The sequence below is a fragment of the Oncorhynchus tshawytscha genome, linkage group LG03 (genome assembly GCF_018296145.1).
Source record: "Oncorhynchus tshawytscha isolate Ot180627B linkage group LG03, Otsh_v2.0, whole genome shotgun sequence".
Taxonomy (NCBI): Eukaryota; Metazoa; Chordata; class Actinopteri; order Salmoniformes; family Salmonidae; genus Oncorhynchus; species Oncorhynchus tshawytscha.
In genome coordinates, this window is record NC_056431.1 from 6,151,391 (window position 1) to 6,167,543 (window position 16,153).

Below are 16,153 nucleotides of genomic sequence, written 5' to 3' on the forward strand. Positions count from 1 at the left end.
CCTGACATGACCCTCCAGCATGACAATGCCACCAGCCATACTGCTCGTTCTGTGCGTGATTTCCTGCAAGACAGGAATGTCAGTGTTCTGCCATGGCCAGTGAAGAGCCAGGATCTCAATCCTTTTGAGCACGTCTGGGACCTGTTGCATCAGAGGGTGAGGGCTAGATTCCCCCAAGAAATGTCCGGGAACTTGAAGGTGCCTTGGTGGAAGAGAGGGGTAACATCTCACAGCAATAACTAGCAAAGCTGGTGCAGTCCATGAGGAGGAGATGCACTGCAGTAGTTAATGCTGCTGGTGGCCACACCAGATACTGACTTACTTTTGATTTTGACCCCCCCTTTTGTTCAGGGACACATTATTCCATTTCTGTTCGTCACATGTCTGTGGAACTTGTTCAGTTTATGTCTCAGTTGTTGAATTGTATGTTCATACAAATATTTACACATGTTAAGTTTGCTGAAAATAAATGCAGTTCACAGTGAGAGGACATTAGTTTTTTTGCTGAGTTTAGATAAAAATCAATTCTGATTTTCTTTCCAGTTTAATAAGTCATAGACTAGACTATCATACTACCACAGTTATTGAGGTTGAGTTTCCCTCTGGAATATGAGGTTGTGGTGGGCTAAGTAGCAAGCCAACACCTCCACCTGGAGTAGGGCCCTCAGCTTGTCTATCTCAGCCGGGACAGAGGGCTCTATCTGCAGGTAACTCCAGCGGAAGTCCCTGGGAGGGTCCCCTCCCTGGTGGTAGTGTCTCACAATCATCACTGCTCTCTTCATCTGAGAACACTTTTCTACCTCCCCCTCCCTATTCAGAATGTACATGTAGGTCTGGACCTGGTAGCTGTACTGGTTACTGTTGGGGATTTTAGTGACCAGTTTCCCAACCATGTTGCCGGCAGTACATTTGCATTCGATCACGAGCCGCTCATGTTTCTTCTTTTCAGTCGCCTTTCTGTTTTTTCCAGAATTGCCCGCCTGGATTTGGGGCGGGAAGTCCAACCTCCCGCTGAGGAATCCATACTCCACCTTGTTGCCTTTGGTGTATGATGCTGTCCTGGTTCCACCTGACCCGCCCTCTCCCAGCTCATGAAAGAACTTGAGCATTTTCCAACTCATCTGCTTCATTCTGGAAGAACATACCGAACCTCCGAGGCCCGGGTGACACTCCGTTCCTCCAAAACACTGACTTGTCACAATACTCTTTGCTCACAATGTCTTTCACATTCACTCTGGTTCCTTTAGTCACTATCGAAGACACCTCCCCCACCTCCAACCTAGCCCAACTCCTGGTGGCACTGGTGTACATAGCCGGTGTTGAGACAGCCGTATCACTATTCCTCAGCCTGAACCCTCGGCCTGTGTTGGTCTTGTTCTCCCTCCAGTGTTTCCTACTCTGCTCTTTATCATCCTCTTGGTCAAAGAAGAGGAGTTTTATGACCAGAAAGTTTTTAACCTCCCGGCAGCCCAGTCGAGGAACGGCTTTGAACCGGATGTTAAAGTGTTCCAGGTTTGGGATGATGGCCTGGACATCCTGGATTCTGCTCTCCATGTTAGCCAGCTCAATCATCTGTGGGGTTAGGACACCTTCGGGGAGCCTGATGCTCAGTGATTTCATCAGCTGGAGGTAGTCCTGCTGGGTTAGATGTGAGTCTTCTCCTGGTCTTCCACCAACCACAGCGCTATCTCCTGCTTCAACATCTCCTCTCTGTCCTACCTCAACCTCACCCCTCCTCCCAATCCAGCTCCCCCTTCACCTCTTACACCCAAACTTCCATTACCTCTCCCACCCACCCCTCTGTTCACTCTTCCTCTTTTCTCTATCTTCAGTTCTACTGGTTCTACATCTACCTGGCCTAGACCGTCTCTATTTGCAGCCCCTTCCTCTCCCTGGACCTCCGTCCCTTACTTTGAGTTCTTCGCCATTTTCTATCCCTTCGAACTTTCCATTCTCTCTAATATTCCCCTTTCCATTTGTTCCTTTGACATTTGTGACACTTACAACTGATTTGATTACTAGCTCTGTACTTCCGCCTGCAACCCCCCCCTTCCTCTGTATTTACTCCATGCTGCTCCTACTCTGCCTCCCCCCTTTCCAACACTGGTCTTTGCAACCTTCCTCCAATATTTTCCTGACCTAGAGCTGGAGGTCTTAATTCCTCACCTCCTTCGGCACTACCTCCTTTTCCCCTTGTCTATCGCTCCTTCACTCCTCTGTTTCCCGTTCTTCCTCCTCTGCCAAAGCTACGATCTCATGTGGAAGCCTGTCATGTTGGCCAGAGTTGTGGTCAGAGACTAGCCTCTGTAGTGGATGGAAATGGAAAAGTGAAAAGAAAGACCGGTTTGGTGCTTTGTTGAAGTGACTCACAATCAGACATGCCTCAAAGTAGAAAAGACTGGAATCTGCCAGCCCACTATTTCACAATATCCTCTCTCATTCTTGTCAGTTTCTTTTCTCCATGATAGTGGTGTAATCATTGGCATATGCCTAAAAGAGGCAACTGTTAAAGATATTGAAAAGGCCCCAAAGCAGTAACAAATTAGCAACATGTTGTAGAAATTGGTATTTGTAACATTACACAAATTGCAGGAAAATATATTTTTGCAGGACGTAAAATATCATACAAAATGGATGAAGTTATACACAATTGTGCACAATTTTCGGGGACCTGTTTTGGCTCGTGAGCTCTACCATCAAAACTACTGGCTGAAATTATACAAAATCTTTATTACGCATCTGTTATTCTACAACAAATAATTAGATGGGCTTACTGTCGTTTTCAAGTGGCTTCATTCAAGTCTTCCAGGCCTTTTATTTGGACCCTTGCTGAGAACAGTAGCCTTTCTGAAATGTACTACTGTTGATAGGTCGTTGTGATATGTTGTACTGTACAATTTAGCCTTTGTCAATGGCAGATACTGTTGTTGCTTGAGTCTCCACCTTAGTTTCCACTGCTGTGTGTCATCCTGAACTGGATTGTCCTGTTTGGTGTGAGAGCACGTCACACACTCTCTCTCTCTCTCTCTGTGTCTCTCTCTCTGTGTCTGTGTCTCTGTGTCTCTCTGTCTCTGTCTCTGTCATGTCAGCCTTGTATTTGGAGTTGTGTCTTCAGGTGTGCATGAACTTTATAGCATGTGAGTCCTCTTACTCTCCCCCTGTTTCTTTAAATTATGAAGATTACACATTTTTCCCTTCTATTTTGTATAAAATAGCAATAGGAAACAAATAGTAGACATTCTTCTAAATCCCTGAAATAGGTAGGCAAAGCAAACTTTAATGACACACCAGTTTCAAAAGTATTGGGACAGTGATAAAAAAAAAAAATTGGGCGCTCTTCACTCCAGCACTTTGGATTTGAAATGATACAATAAAGTGCCGACTGTCCGCTTTAATTTGAAGGTATTTTCATCCATATCGGGTGAACAGTTTAGAAATTACCACACTTTTTGTTCATAGTCCCCTCCATTTTAGGAGACCTAAAGTATTGGGACAAATTCACTTATATGTGTATTAAAGTAGTCAAAAGTGTAGTATTTGTTCCCATATTCCTAGCATGCAATGATTACATCAAGCTTGTGACTCTTCAAACTTGTTGGATGCATTTGCTGTTTGTTTTGGTTGTGTTTCTGATCATTTTGTGCCCAATTGAAATGAATGCTAAATAATGTATTGTGTCATTTTGGAGTCACTTTTATTGTAAATAATTATATAATATGTCTCTAAACACTTCTACATTAATGTGGATACTACCATGATTCAGGATAGTCCTGAATGAATCGTGAATAAGGATGATTTAGAAAGTTAGACGCACAAATATCATACCCCCCAAAAAATGCTAACCTCCCCCTTATTGTCATGATGTGAGAAGTTAGCATGTCTTGGGGGTATGCTATTTGTGCGTCTGTAACTTCTTACTCATCATTATTCACGATTCATTCAAGACTATCCTGGTAGCATCCACCTTATTAATGTATAAGAGAGAATGAATAACTCTACCTCGACTATCAGAGGGCAATGTGGAGCTATTGCCATATTACTAACACCTGTCAAATTGTCTTAAATCTCCGCAAGTGCATGGGGTGTAGGGTCTAGGGGTCGATTTTAGATTGGGCTACTTTTTTTAAATATATATTTTTTAAATTAATTTCAAATCAATACATAAAGCACATGAGGGAACACAAGCATACATAGATTACAAACAATAGACAATCGAGCTAGGGGCGGGGCTGGGGGCGGGGCTAGGGGGTACAATATCACATTACAATTACACAAGGACCTTAAGGGACATGCATATACTTACAATTCTAACAGCTTTTTTGTTAGTAGAGCATTTAACCGTCTTAAAATACAGTTCAATTTCTTTTTGTAGGGTACGAAAATTTGGTTTTCTGTTTGTAAATTTCCATTTGTGTATATGAAATTTGGCCAAAAGAATAATGAAATTAATTACATAAAAATTATTCTGCTTATTTCTATTGTATGTAAAGAATCCAAACAGTACATCTCTCCACAATAATGTAAAATCTTCATAAATGTGTTCAATTATAAACCTACTGATGTCTTGCCACAGTTTTCTTACATGCATACAATGCCAAAAAAGATGCACAACTGTTTCTGGGTGGTCATTACAAAAGGAGCAATTTGAGTTGATGTTTTCCTTAAACTTCTTCATATAGTGGTTGGCAGGATAATATTTATGAATAATTTTAAAGGAAACTTCCTTAATTTTGTTAACAAGTAGGTATGTGTGTGGCAACATCCAAACTTTTTCCAACAGATATTATCAATAAATCCATTCCAATAAGGCATGACATAAGGTATAGATACAACATCCTGCTGAAACAAGGATCGTATCGCTCTGTTGTTGAATGGACCAAAAGAGAAACAAATCTTTCCTACTGATGAGTCAACAGGGTCAACAGAAGGTAGGCTCTGAGGGTCAGCTCTTGACATGTTCCTGAATAACATAGCAACACCTGAGGGAATGGCATCTAAAACAATTGCAAAATCTTTAGGTGTTACAGGGACCTTGTAAAGTGATAAGAATTCTTTATAACTGATTAAAAGACCCTCTGCATTTACCAGTTGGCTCACCAATAGGATATTATTTCGGAACCAATATTCTAGAAACAGAGAGGTATTTTTATACAATATATCCCGATTATTCCATATACAATATCTGTGCGGAGAAAAATTGTGTTTATAAATTAAGGACCATGACAAGAAAACCTGCCGATGAAAAGCAGAAAGTTTCACTGGAACTTTGTCAATATTATAATTGCAAAACAACATGAAGTTAAGGCCACCAAAAGTAGAGAAGACATGATGAGAAATAAAATTCCAGATAGTAGTGGGTCTTCTTAGGAATTGTTTTTTCCAATTGATCTTAAAAGTATTATTTAAAGTAGTAAAATCCAGAAAATTCAGTCCTCCATTCTCATAAGTGTTCATTACAACAGTTTTCCTAATGTAATGGGTACGGTTTCTCCAAAGAAAGTTGAAAAGCATCTGGTCTATCTCCTTGCTTATTTTACGGTCAAGGTATAAAGATAGCGCACCATATGTTAGTCTAGAGATACCTTCAGCCTTGGTTATTAGGACTCTACCTTTTAAAGATAGGTCCCTCTGTAGCCATTGATTTAGTTTCTTCTGGGTTTTTTTAATAAGAGGGTTCAAATTTAGTAAGCCTCTAGACTTCTGATCCTTTGTAATGGTTATGCCTAAATATGTAAGTTCTTCTTTTACTGGAATACCATAATATGAGGGTGTCACACAATCTTTGACAGCCATGAGATCACATTTCTTAATGTTAAGATATAGACCAGACGCTTTGGAAAAGGATTGTATCACATTGATCGATATGGGAATTTGGTTAGCGTCTTTCAGAAAAAGTGTAGTATCGTCAGCCAGCTGGCTTATAATAATTTCTTTACCAGCTATGGAGATACCTTGTACAGGACTATTATTTAAAGAATTTGCAATAAGTTGGATGATTAATAAAAACAGGTATGGAGAGATAGGACAACCTTGCCTAATTCCTCTCTTTAACTCAAATCTAGGTGAGGTGCCATATTTCAATTTGATAGAGCTGTTACCATTTGCATAGAGAGTCTTAATAGCCTTACAGAAAAAATCCCCAAAGCCAAGTCTCTCAAGGGAGTGGAAGAGAAACTGATGCTCTACTGTGTCAAATGCTTTATAAAAATCTAAAAATAATATGAAGCTATCCTCAGTTATTAGGTCTGAGTAGTCAAGTATGTCTAATACTAGTCTGACATTGTTAGAAATATGTCTGTTCCTCATGAAGCCAGACTGTGTTTCATCAATGATTGCATCCAGGACCTAATTGGGCCACTGTTCCCTCTCTGATGCATCTCAATGACGTATTTTTTGGCGCCGGAAAAGGAATGGTAAAGAATGAGAGGGGGCGGGATTTCTCTCATCTGGCTCACCGTTGTTTGCTTCACACAATAATCAGAAAAACATCAAAGATTTCTTCCTAAAGCAAATGCGTAAAACGTTTACGGATATAAGCTGGATTTTATATTTAAAAGGTTAAAAAAAATAAAGGTCCAGGAGATTGAGGTAAGAGAAACATTTCACAAAGCCTTGCAATTAACTTATGATCTAGCTCTAGCTTGATAGCTAGCTAGCTATGCTAACGTTAGCCAGATGCACTATTGCTGCAATGATCTCGCCTAGGTTTTGTTCTAATTCAACATTGCCAGTCATTGAAAGTCAATTGTATAGCTATCTAATATTAAACGCAATTGTCTGTCCTTAATTTTGAATGTCTAATTTAACGTTTTAAACGTTTGGAAGAGCACACTTGTCCGTCCATGTTCCCTCCTGGCTGCTTCCCTTTCCGTCATCGATCATGTTGTTGACAGCCAGCCGGCCTCCTACCGCCAATGACAATTTCACCCATTGTATTCGCTAGCTAAGAACTGCAACAACATACAGCAAGATATAGCTTTAGCAGTTATGGCCAGTTAATTTGTAGATTAGATTAGAACGTGATAACTGGGTAGGGGTCTATTGAGGTCAAATGTCTGCTACTGAGAAGAGAAATTTCTAGGTAATAAAATAGCTTTGCAATTGTTATGGTATATATTTTCATATAAGAAAGAAAAAAGTATTATTTGACAGTACTGTAAGATATTACAGTCCATGATTTGATTGATATCTGTGTTTTGTGCAGAGAGCATGGATGCAGGTGATGACCAGAACACGGGCTCTACCAATGGGAATGCGCCGTCTGCTGGGAACTCCCGCCCTCCCCAGATAGCCCACATGTCTCTGTATGAGAGGCAAGCTGTGCAGGTGATTATTTTATTATTATTTTTAAGCCTGCTGCATGAATCATTATTTTTGACAATAGGGCGAATGTCTGCACTGAATGTTGAACTACTAGCCTTGCCTAGGAATGACCAGTCAAGAAGAGCATGTGCATACTGGAGGGTTGCTGGTATCAAATCCTAGATGCCATTGCCTGCAGTTGTGCCCTGGAGCAAGGCACTTAACACCCCCCACCCCACAACAATAGCTCCCCGGGTGCCCAGTGTCGCAGCCTCCCGCACCTCTCCAGAAAATACCTGTATGTGTGTCTTTCGTAGTGGTTGGGTTAAAAGCGGAAGTCAGATTTAGCTTGGACCTTGTGTATTTGAACAATGAAGTGATGTTAATCTTAATGAATATGATGTTGAGGATGATGGTGGTGATTTGTACTCTCTAGGCCCTTCAGGCGCTGCAGAGACAGCCGAACGCAGCCCAGTACTTCCAGCAGCTCATGCTGCAGCAGCAAATCAACAGTGCCCAGCAGCTTCACAACCTGGCTGCCGTGCAACAGGTAATAATAACGGGTAGCACAACAGCTAATAACACAATGAAAGGTAACAGAACAGGTAATAACACAATAACAGGTAACACAACAGGTAATTACACTAATGAGTAACGCAACATCTAATAACGCAATAATAACAGGCAATAACACAATTGCAGGTGACACAACAAGTAATAACACTATTATACCATGGCATTATTGAATACTTGTTTCTGATGGGCTTGAATGAATGGCATTCTAGAGCATGCATTATATCCCTATAACACACGGTAGAATTCAATGGCTATAGTTCATTCTTGCGTGTTCTGTTTGAGCTTCTTTTGAAAGAAAAAGTTGAATTGAAAACATTGGTATTGTTGAATTCGATGTTCATAGCAGCAAGCTAGGTATGACGTTTTGGTTAGCTAAACTAGCAAGTCTGTTTCTTTACTAAGACAACTGTAGCTATCTAGTAAACTTGCTAGCCACTTCAGTAGATGTTGAACACATTTCTAGCGGCAAATGTGTTCAATTATAGCCATGTTACAAAAGGGATAATCAACTCGGCACTTTGCGTTCTCTGGAAAATAATGCAACCCCGTGGAACGTCACTTCGCTAGCGCGTCGTGGAACACACCTTGCACGCCATTCATTATTTTCCATAGAACACATAGCCCCTCGTTAATTATCCCTTACATAACAGGTAATAACACAATAACAGGTAATAATAACACTAAGCAGAGGAATACACTGCACTGCCACAACGTTCAAAGTTTTTACTTTCTCTTGACCTCTTTCATTTTGTGTTTCTCTCTCAGGCCACCCTCGCTGCTAGTCGCCAGTCCAACTCTCCCAACCACAGTGTCTCCCAAGCAACCACCACTGTAAGTTTCACAGTCAATAATTCAAATAAAACGTGGCAAGCGCTGTTATCCTTAATTGCAGTTTCTTAGCTTATTTCTTTGAGATTCCTGACATATGGCAGCGTCAACATTTTCCCTCTTGTCACAGGTCAATCTGAGCACCACCTCTGGGGGAGGGACCATGACCAATCCCCGCCCCCTCGGCCCTGCCACATCAGTGACATCATCAGCTCTCAGCCAATCAGTGCTGCTGGGTGGGAACTCAGCCGGACAGGGTCAGATGTACCTGAGAGTGAGTTGAATGAGGAGAAGACTGGTGTTTTTGTCAATTGAGAAGGAGCCTCTTTATATTCAATAACCTCTGACCTATGAACCCACAGGTCAACCGCTCCCTCAGAGCACCCCTCGCAGCCTCCCAGCTCATCTTCATGCCTGGTGGCACAGCAACGGCTGCTGTAGCGACAGTTGCACAGCAACAGCCTCAGCAACAACAGCAGCAACAGGAAGTCCATCCCACCTCCAATGCCCAATCCGACAATGACCAGGTAGTGACCACTTCCTGTTGTGAGAAGCATTTTTTTTTCAGTCAACAGTTGTCTCTGCAATTAAGATTTTGCACAAATAATATTGTTTCTAATTGTTTGCCTTATTTTCTCTCTCCCTCTACTTACTCTCTCAGGTGCAGAACCTGGCTCTCCACTGTATCTCCACTCCCAGAGTGGCCGCAGTGAAGACAGAGTTTCCAGACAGGAGAGATGCAGGTGAAAGGACTTATCTTTGCCTCCAATATGCATACACAATTCTATATCAATTTGTGTGCCACTAAGATGCAAAGAACCATCTCTCATTCCAACTTTAAACATGCATTAAACTCTCTCCCTTTATCAGCCAACTATTCTCTAAGTCAACAACAACAACAGCATCCTCAGCAGCAACAGCAGCAGTTCTCTCAGAACACCCAGCAGCAACAGCAACAAATGGCCAACAAACTGACTAGCTACACTCATCCCACTGCTCTCCCCAGTATAAATGTCAAGACTGGAAACCAGCTGAATATGGCCCCAACCGCTGCCAGCTCAGTTCCTGCTTCCTCCTCCCCCTCTCCCACGCTCCCTCTCTCCCAGCTCCTCATCTCCCCCTCAGGCCTATGTCAGGCCCGGGCGGTAACCACGGTTACCCCTGCTGCCACGGTGACGCACATCCTAGTCCCCACCTCCAACGTTCCTACCTCCTCTCAGGGCTACCCCATAGGTTCAGTCGCTCCCAAAACTAACGTCAACACCCAGACCTTGGTGGTGCAGCCACTGCAGCAGTCCAACACTAACTTGGACAAGGTGAGCCACAGCTCTGGCCCTGTGCACATACAGCCCAAAACCTCACAGGGTCACCGCTTACCTGTCCAGCTTTCCCCACGCCACCCTCCACCTATCCTCCCGGCTCCGCCCAACACGGGGGGCCACCACCCGCCCCATGTCCCAGTCCAGCTGGTGGGAGCTAGGCAGGGCTCAGTAGGAAACTCCCAGGCTTTGGCACAGGCCCGAAGCTGCTGCCCCCAGGACAACGGCATCGCTATAGCCTCTACTGGAGGGAACACCACGGTAATCCTCTTAGAAACTGAAAGCGTGTGGTGTGTGTGTGTGTGTGTGTGTGTGTGTTAATCAAAACTAGTCTCTTCCTGTTGCATTAGGCAAAGCCTGCAATTGGCTCATTGAAGAGGAAGTCGGAAACTGATGCAACCAATGAGATGGCAGTCGAACCTTCCCAACTTTGCTGTCCACCAATGAGAGATTCTGCCCCTCTATCTCCCGCCCCCACGATGGACTCCGGTAAGATGTCTGAAGACATAATGTATGTTCTTGTTTAGTTGAATCCTATCTAAGGTTGGCGATCGCTTGATACAAGGATTTAAGGTTAAGTTGTAAAACATATTTGGTTAAGTCATGTTTTTTTTGAATGAGTAGTGTAAATTCATGTTTGTTTTTTGAATCAATAGTGTAAATTCCCAAACTCTGACATTTCACCTACATTCTTTTCTACCCTGGTTCCCTCACTTGCTCTCGCTCTCTTTCTCCAGCTCCTAAAGTGGTGCCAGCCTTCTCCTCTCCCCCCACCCTGTCTCTACCCCTGTCTTGGGGGGTGGGGGGTCAGGGAGACAGAGCCCCTCTGCCCCAGGCGGTGGTCAAACCTCAGGTCCTCACCCACCTCATAGAGGGTTTTGTCATCCAGGAGGGAGCTGAGCCTTTCCCTGTGAGTTCACATATCTGGCTAGCACCTAGCTATCTGCTTACCATGGATCAGGAGAGAAGATGTGGTTTTGTTTGCACAGAACTTTGCTTTAGGGCCAGAACATATCCTTCTCTAACACCCAAACCTGACATTGATTGACAGGTGACTGGGCCAGTGAAGGAGCCACTAGCCATGGGTGTTCAACAGGCTGACAATGGAGGCCCTGCAGGTTAGTGGGTGGTATATTTTCTACCTTCCTTAAAGAATACACTCCATACCAGCAGACTGATGCACTAGCCTTTCATTTTTTTTTTTCTGATCCAGTTGCCTGGGAGAGGTTGCAGTACTATAGCTTGATTCTGCCTCTGATCCAGTTGCCTGGGAGAGGTTGCAGTACTATAGCTTGATTCTGCCTCTAATCCAGTTGCCTGGGAGAGGTTGCAGTACTATAGCTTGATTCTGCCTCTGATCCATTTGTCTGTGAGATGTTGCAGTAGTATAGCTTGATTCTGCCTCTGATCCATTTGTCTGTGAGATGTTGCAGTAGTATAGCTTGATTCTGCCTCTGATCCAGTTGTCTGTGAGATGTTGCAGTAGTATAGCTTGATTCTGTACAGTAGTTGTCATCCCTAGCATAGGAGGCTGGTGGGAGGCGCTATAGGAGGACGGAATCATTGTAATGTGTTTGACAACGTTATATTTATTCCATTCCAGCCATTACAATGAGCCCGTCCTCCTATAGCTCCTCCCACCAGCCTCCTCTGACCCCTAGTCATCTCTGTACTAACAGTCTGACTCTCTCCTCACCAGTGTTGAAGTGTGAGTACTGTGAGAGCTTGGCTCCAGCCAGCCAGTTCAGGGGCTCCAAGAGGTTCTGCTCCAAGACCTGCGCTAAGAGGTACCCTAGCTACCTCACCTGTCTTCTCACTATATCACACACCTCTCTGACCAGAACAGGTTTACACTTTAAAGTCAGCACTGTTGACATCACATTTTTGTCCTGGGTGCAGCCAACACTATTGACTCTTTGTTATTACCTGCTTTGGTCACTCTCCTCCAGATACAATGTGAGCTGCAGTCATCACTTCCAGGTCAGTAGGGGGCGAGCTTCTGCACGGCCGCCTGGTCCTCCCGTTCCCCCAGACAACATCGTCAGACGCAGGGGTCCTCGTAGGAGTAGCTCGGAGATCGCCTGCGCTAAAATAGCCGGCAGACATTTGCCTGTCAAGGAGGTAAAGTGGATGTTTCTGATCCATGAAATAGAAATGTTGTTGTTTACTCTCCTCCTGTTTCAAGTTTGAATGTCACATACACAAGTACAATAAAATGAGTATCTTACCATCTCTAAACCCAACACTACAGTAATCAATAACAATGTAATACCAAAAATAACAAGGTAGAACTGAAACACACCAGATAGAAGAACATGATAAAGTAAGTAAGCATACTATACTGAACAAAAATATAAACCCAACATGTAAAGTGTTGGTCCCATGTTTCATGAGCTGAAAAAAAAAGATCTCAGATAATTTCCATACCCTCAAAAAGCTTATTTCTCAAAATTTGTCCACACATTTGTTTATATCCCTGTTAGTGAGCATTTCTCCTTTGCTAAGATAATCCATCCATCTGACAGGTGTGGCATATCAAGAAGCTGATATGATCATACCACAGGTGCACCTTGTGCTTGGGACAATAAAAAGCCAATCTAAATGTGCAGTTTTGTCACACAACACAATAGATGTCACATGTTTTGAGGGAGTGTGCAATTGGCATGCTGATTGCAGAAATGTCCACCAGAACTGTTGCCAGAGAATTTAATATTCATTTTTCTACCATAAATGGCCTCCAACGTTGTTTTAGAGAATTTGGCAGTACGTCCAACCGGCCTCACAACTGCAGTCCATATGGTGTCAAGTGGGCGAGCGGTTAGCTGATGCCAACGTTGTGAACAGAGTGCCCCATGGTGGCGGTGGGGTTATGGTATGGGAAGGTATAAGCTACGGACAATAAACACAATTGCAATTTAACGATGGCAATTTGAATTCACAAAAATACAGTGACGAGATAGAGACCCTTTTTTTAAAAGTTATTTCAGTTGACTGATTTCCTCATATGAACTGTAACTCAGTAAAATCAATGAAATTGTTGCATGTTGTGTTATTTTGTTCAGTGATTATGTATAATACATACATACAGGATCAGCTCCAGTACCATTAAACTGCAGGCCTACATGTATGACGCTCTTCTCTCTATGATTGGCTGTAGTGTCGTTCTGAGTCCAGTCGCTCAGAGGATGTGTCCAGTTGTGACGAGGAGGAGGAAGAAGATTCCCCATCACTCTCCCCTAGCTCCTCCCTCTCCTGCCCTAGGCCCGCCCACTGCGATCCCCATTTGGACGACTCAGCTCAAGGCAGCCTCCCATTGGATGAGGCCAACTTCCTGTCTGGGAGCCCCGCCCATTGGGGTGTGGAGGAGGTCTGCAGGTTCATCTCTTCACTGCAAGGTCAGTACTCATTCATTAACAGTCAATGAAGTAAACAATGAATTAAGAGTCTTCATAGTAGGGGAATCTGTAAAAATGGAACCCATGGCCAACTGGTCAATTAGTTCAGGGTTTCCCAAACTGGGTCCTGGGGGCACGTTTTGGGTTTCCCCTCGCACTACACAGCTGATTCAAATGTTCAAGCCTGAGATGATGAGTTGCTTATTTGAATCAGCTTTGTAGTGCTAGGGCAAAAAACAAAATGTGCACCCAGGGGAGGCCCAAGGACCCAGTTTGGGTAACCCTGAAATGGATCAAAGAAATCCAACAGTTTGTCCATAACCCACGCCAATGTGTATTTTAGGTGTATGTTCATTGCTAGTGAGCAGTCCCTTTTCATAGCGTATTCACTCTCCTCCCCTCCCAGGTTGTGAGGAGCTGGCAGCCCAGTTCCTGTCCCAGGAGATTGACGGACAGGCCCTGCTGCTACTCAGAGAAGAACACCTCATCTCCACCATGAACATCAAACTAGGACCCGCCCTCAAGATCTGTGCCTTCATCAACAGCCTACGAGACTGACGGGGGAAGGAGGGAGGGATGAGGAAGAGGGGTTCCAATGAACTTCAAACTGGGACCCACACTAAAGACTTGTATTAGTGACATTCAAGCCTGAGACCAAGACTGGAAGGGAGGGGAAAATGGGGGTTGATTTTAATCATAAACCTCAATCATTTTAGAAACTAGATAAAGAGAAGGGGGTTGAATTTAGGTAAGAGGAGAAATAATTAGGATATGCTTAGACTTTCTGTGCAAAAAAATCTGATAGTCTAACTTTAGAGTTCATGTTTGTGAGGTAAACTGACAAAGTATGGGTGAGTTCATGTGTGTGTCTGTCAGGAGAAACATATACTCATTTGACACTGCAAACGTGGTCACCTACAGTAACCGTGGCTAGCTAGCTAGGACAGTTCAAGTTGCCTTTTTCTACATTTCAACGGTGCTATAACCATAGTGATATTATTGAAAATGGTCCATTTCACTTTTCTTTTTACAAAGTGGATTTGTAATGTTAATGTAGATGCCAGGCTCTAATTAAGTGTATGAAAGGACATTAAAGAGCTTTAACTTTTTTTTTTTTTTTTTTTTTTTTTTACCAGATATGACCCTGTTTTAAAGATTTGATCTTTTGTACTACAATCAAAGCTATTATTTTGGTGTGGAAGTTTTCATGAAGGGGGATGTAGTGAGTATTAGTAACTGACTGAACTACCTGAAAATGGGTATTGTTACTGGAACTATGCTCTTTAGCTCTGAGTGTTGTTTGTATATGGCTGCTACAGATTCAGGGCTATTCAATGCCGGTCCTGGAGGGTGGAAACACTTCTGTTTTTTGTTTCTACTTGGTCGTTAATCGCACTCACCTGGTGTCCCAGGTCTGAACCAGTCCCTTATTAGGAGAAGATGAAAGTTAGAAATGTTTCAGCGCTCCGGGACCGGAATTACACTGATCGAAAATATAAACACAACATGTAAAGTCTTGGTCCCATGTTTCATGAGCTGAAATAAAAGATCCCAGAAATGTTCCGTAGGAACAAAAAGCTTATTTCTCTCAAATTTTGTGGACAAATTTGTTTATTTCCCTGTTAGTGAGCATTTCTCCTTTGCCAAGATAATCCATCCACCTGACAGGTGAGGCATATCAAGAAGCTCATTAAAGAGCATGATTGTTACACAGGTTTGCCTTGTGCTGGGGACAATAAAAATCCACTCTAAAATGTGCAGTTTTGTAACACAACACAATGCTACAGACGTCTCAAGTTTTGAGGGAGCGTGCAATTGGCATGCTGACTGCAGGAATGTCCACCAGAGCTATTAGCATATAATTGTATGTTAATTTCTGTACCATAAACAGCCTCCAATGTCGTTTTAGAGAATTTGGCAGTACATCCATCCGGCCTCACAACCGCAGACCATGTGTATGGTATTGTGTGGGCGTGCGGTCTCCTCATGTCAACATTGTGGCGGTGGGGTTATGGTATGAGCAGGCATAAACTATGGTCAACAAACCCAATTGCATTTTATCGATTGGCAATTTGAATGCACAAAAATACAGCGATGAGATCCTGAGGCCCATTGTTTTTAAGGTATCTGTAACCAATAAATCCATATCTGTATTCCCCCTCAATTGAATTCCATAAATTAGGGCCTAATGAATTTATTTAAATTGACTGATTTCCTCATATGAACTGTTTTTGTTCAGTATAATTAGCCCTGACTCTATAGTGGCATTTCAATGACTTGTAGGGTTCTCACTGTGCAATGTTACAATCATTCAAGGCCAAACTCCTATAACACCTGGCTTGTGGAAAAGCATTAGTAGAAGTAGAAAAAAATGAGTAAAGAATTCAAAAGACAAAAAGGTTTGGGAGCCACTGAAACAGAGTACTGCTGACCAATTCAGATGAGAAAAGCATCAGTGTGAACGGTTTTAATTGACATTGGTAAACTTCTACATTGATTCACATTGTGGAGAGTGTGCAAATAATGTCAGTTCAGTTTGTGCTCATTTACAGTAGAACATCAACCACTGAACTCTGACCTTCCATATAGCTTGTACCAAATATCCCACTTAGGTCATTTACCATAAAACAAAAATTGCCACAGTTCCGGTCTCCATGGATTTAGCAGCTGGGTCTGGTCTGCTTCATTTCATTAACTGTTTATGAACCAGAAAAAAGGAGTGACAGATTTCGC

At 42.9% G+C, this 16,153-nt stretch overlaps 2 protein-coding genes across 2 annotated transcripts; one reads left to right on the plus strand and one right to left on the minus strand.

Moving 5' to 3' along the window:
- Positions 1-426: 426 nt before the first annotated feature.
- On the minus strand, positions 427-2,954 carry LOC121841295. The gene is made up of 2 exons (XM_042308432.1): positions 2,775-2,954; positions 427-2,304 (listed from the first exon to the last, which is right to left on the minus strand). The coding sequence occupies exon 2, from the start codon at positions 1,128-1,130 to the stop codon at positions 582-584; it is 549 nt and encodes a 182-aa protein (XP_042164366.1). The 5' UTR covers positions 1,131-2,304; positions 2,775-2,954; the 3' UTR covers positions 427-581.
- A 3,453-nt stretch (positions 2,955-6,407) lies between these two features.
- phc1 (polyhomeotic homolog 1) lies at positions 6,408-14,866 on the plus strand. Its single transcript, XM_024389981.2, has 15 exons — positions 6,408-6,588; positions 7,205-7,326; positions 7,739-7,852; positions 8,644-8,709; positions 8,837-8,980; positions 9,069-9,233; positions 9,368-9,449; positions 9,577-10,286; positions 10,376-10,514; positions 10,763-10,935; positions 11,077-11,143; positions 11,725-11,812; positions 11,975-12,146; positions 13,183-13,420; positions 13,827-14,866. The coding sequence occupies exons 2-15, from the start codon at positions 7,210-7,212 to the stop codon at positions 13,976-13,978; spliced, it is 2,427 nt and encodes an 808-aa protein (XP_024245749.2). The 5' UTR covers positions 6,408-6,588; positions 7,205-7,209; the 3' UTR covers positions 13,979-14,866.
- The last annotated feature ends 1,287 nt before the right edge of the window (positions 14,867-16,153 follow it).

What these genes read in the sequence shown, in the direction of transcription:
- LOC121841295 (XM_042308432.1), bottom strand. Translation starts at nt 1,130, where the DNA reads ATGAAGCAGATGAGTTGGAAAATGCTCAAGTTCTTTCATGAGCTGGGA.
- phc1 (XM_024389981.2), top strand. Translation starts at nt 7,210, where the DNA reads ATGGATGCAGGTGATGACCAGAACACGGGCTCTACCAATGGGAATGCG. An exon ending in AGGGTCAGATGTACCTGAGA is followed by an intron (nt 8,981 to 9,068) that starts GTGAGTTGAATG and finishes ATGAACCCACAG; the next exon opens with GTCAACCGCTCCCTCAGAGC. An exon ending in GACATTTGCCTGTCAAGGAG is followed by an intron (nt 12,147 to 13,182) that starts GTAAAGTGGATG and finishes GATTGGCTGTAG; the next exon opens with TGTCGTTCTGAGTCCAGTCG.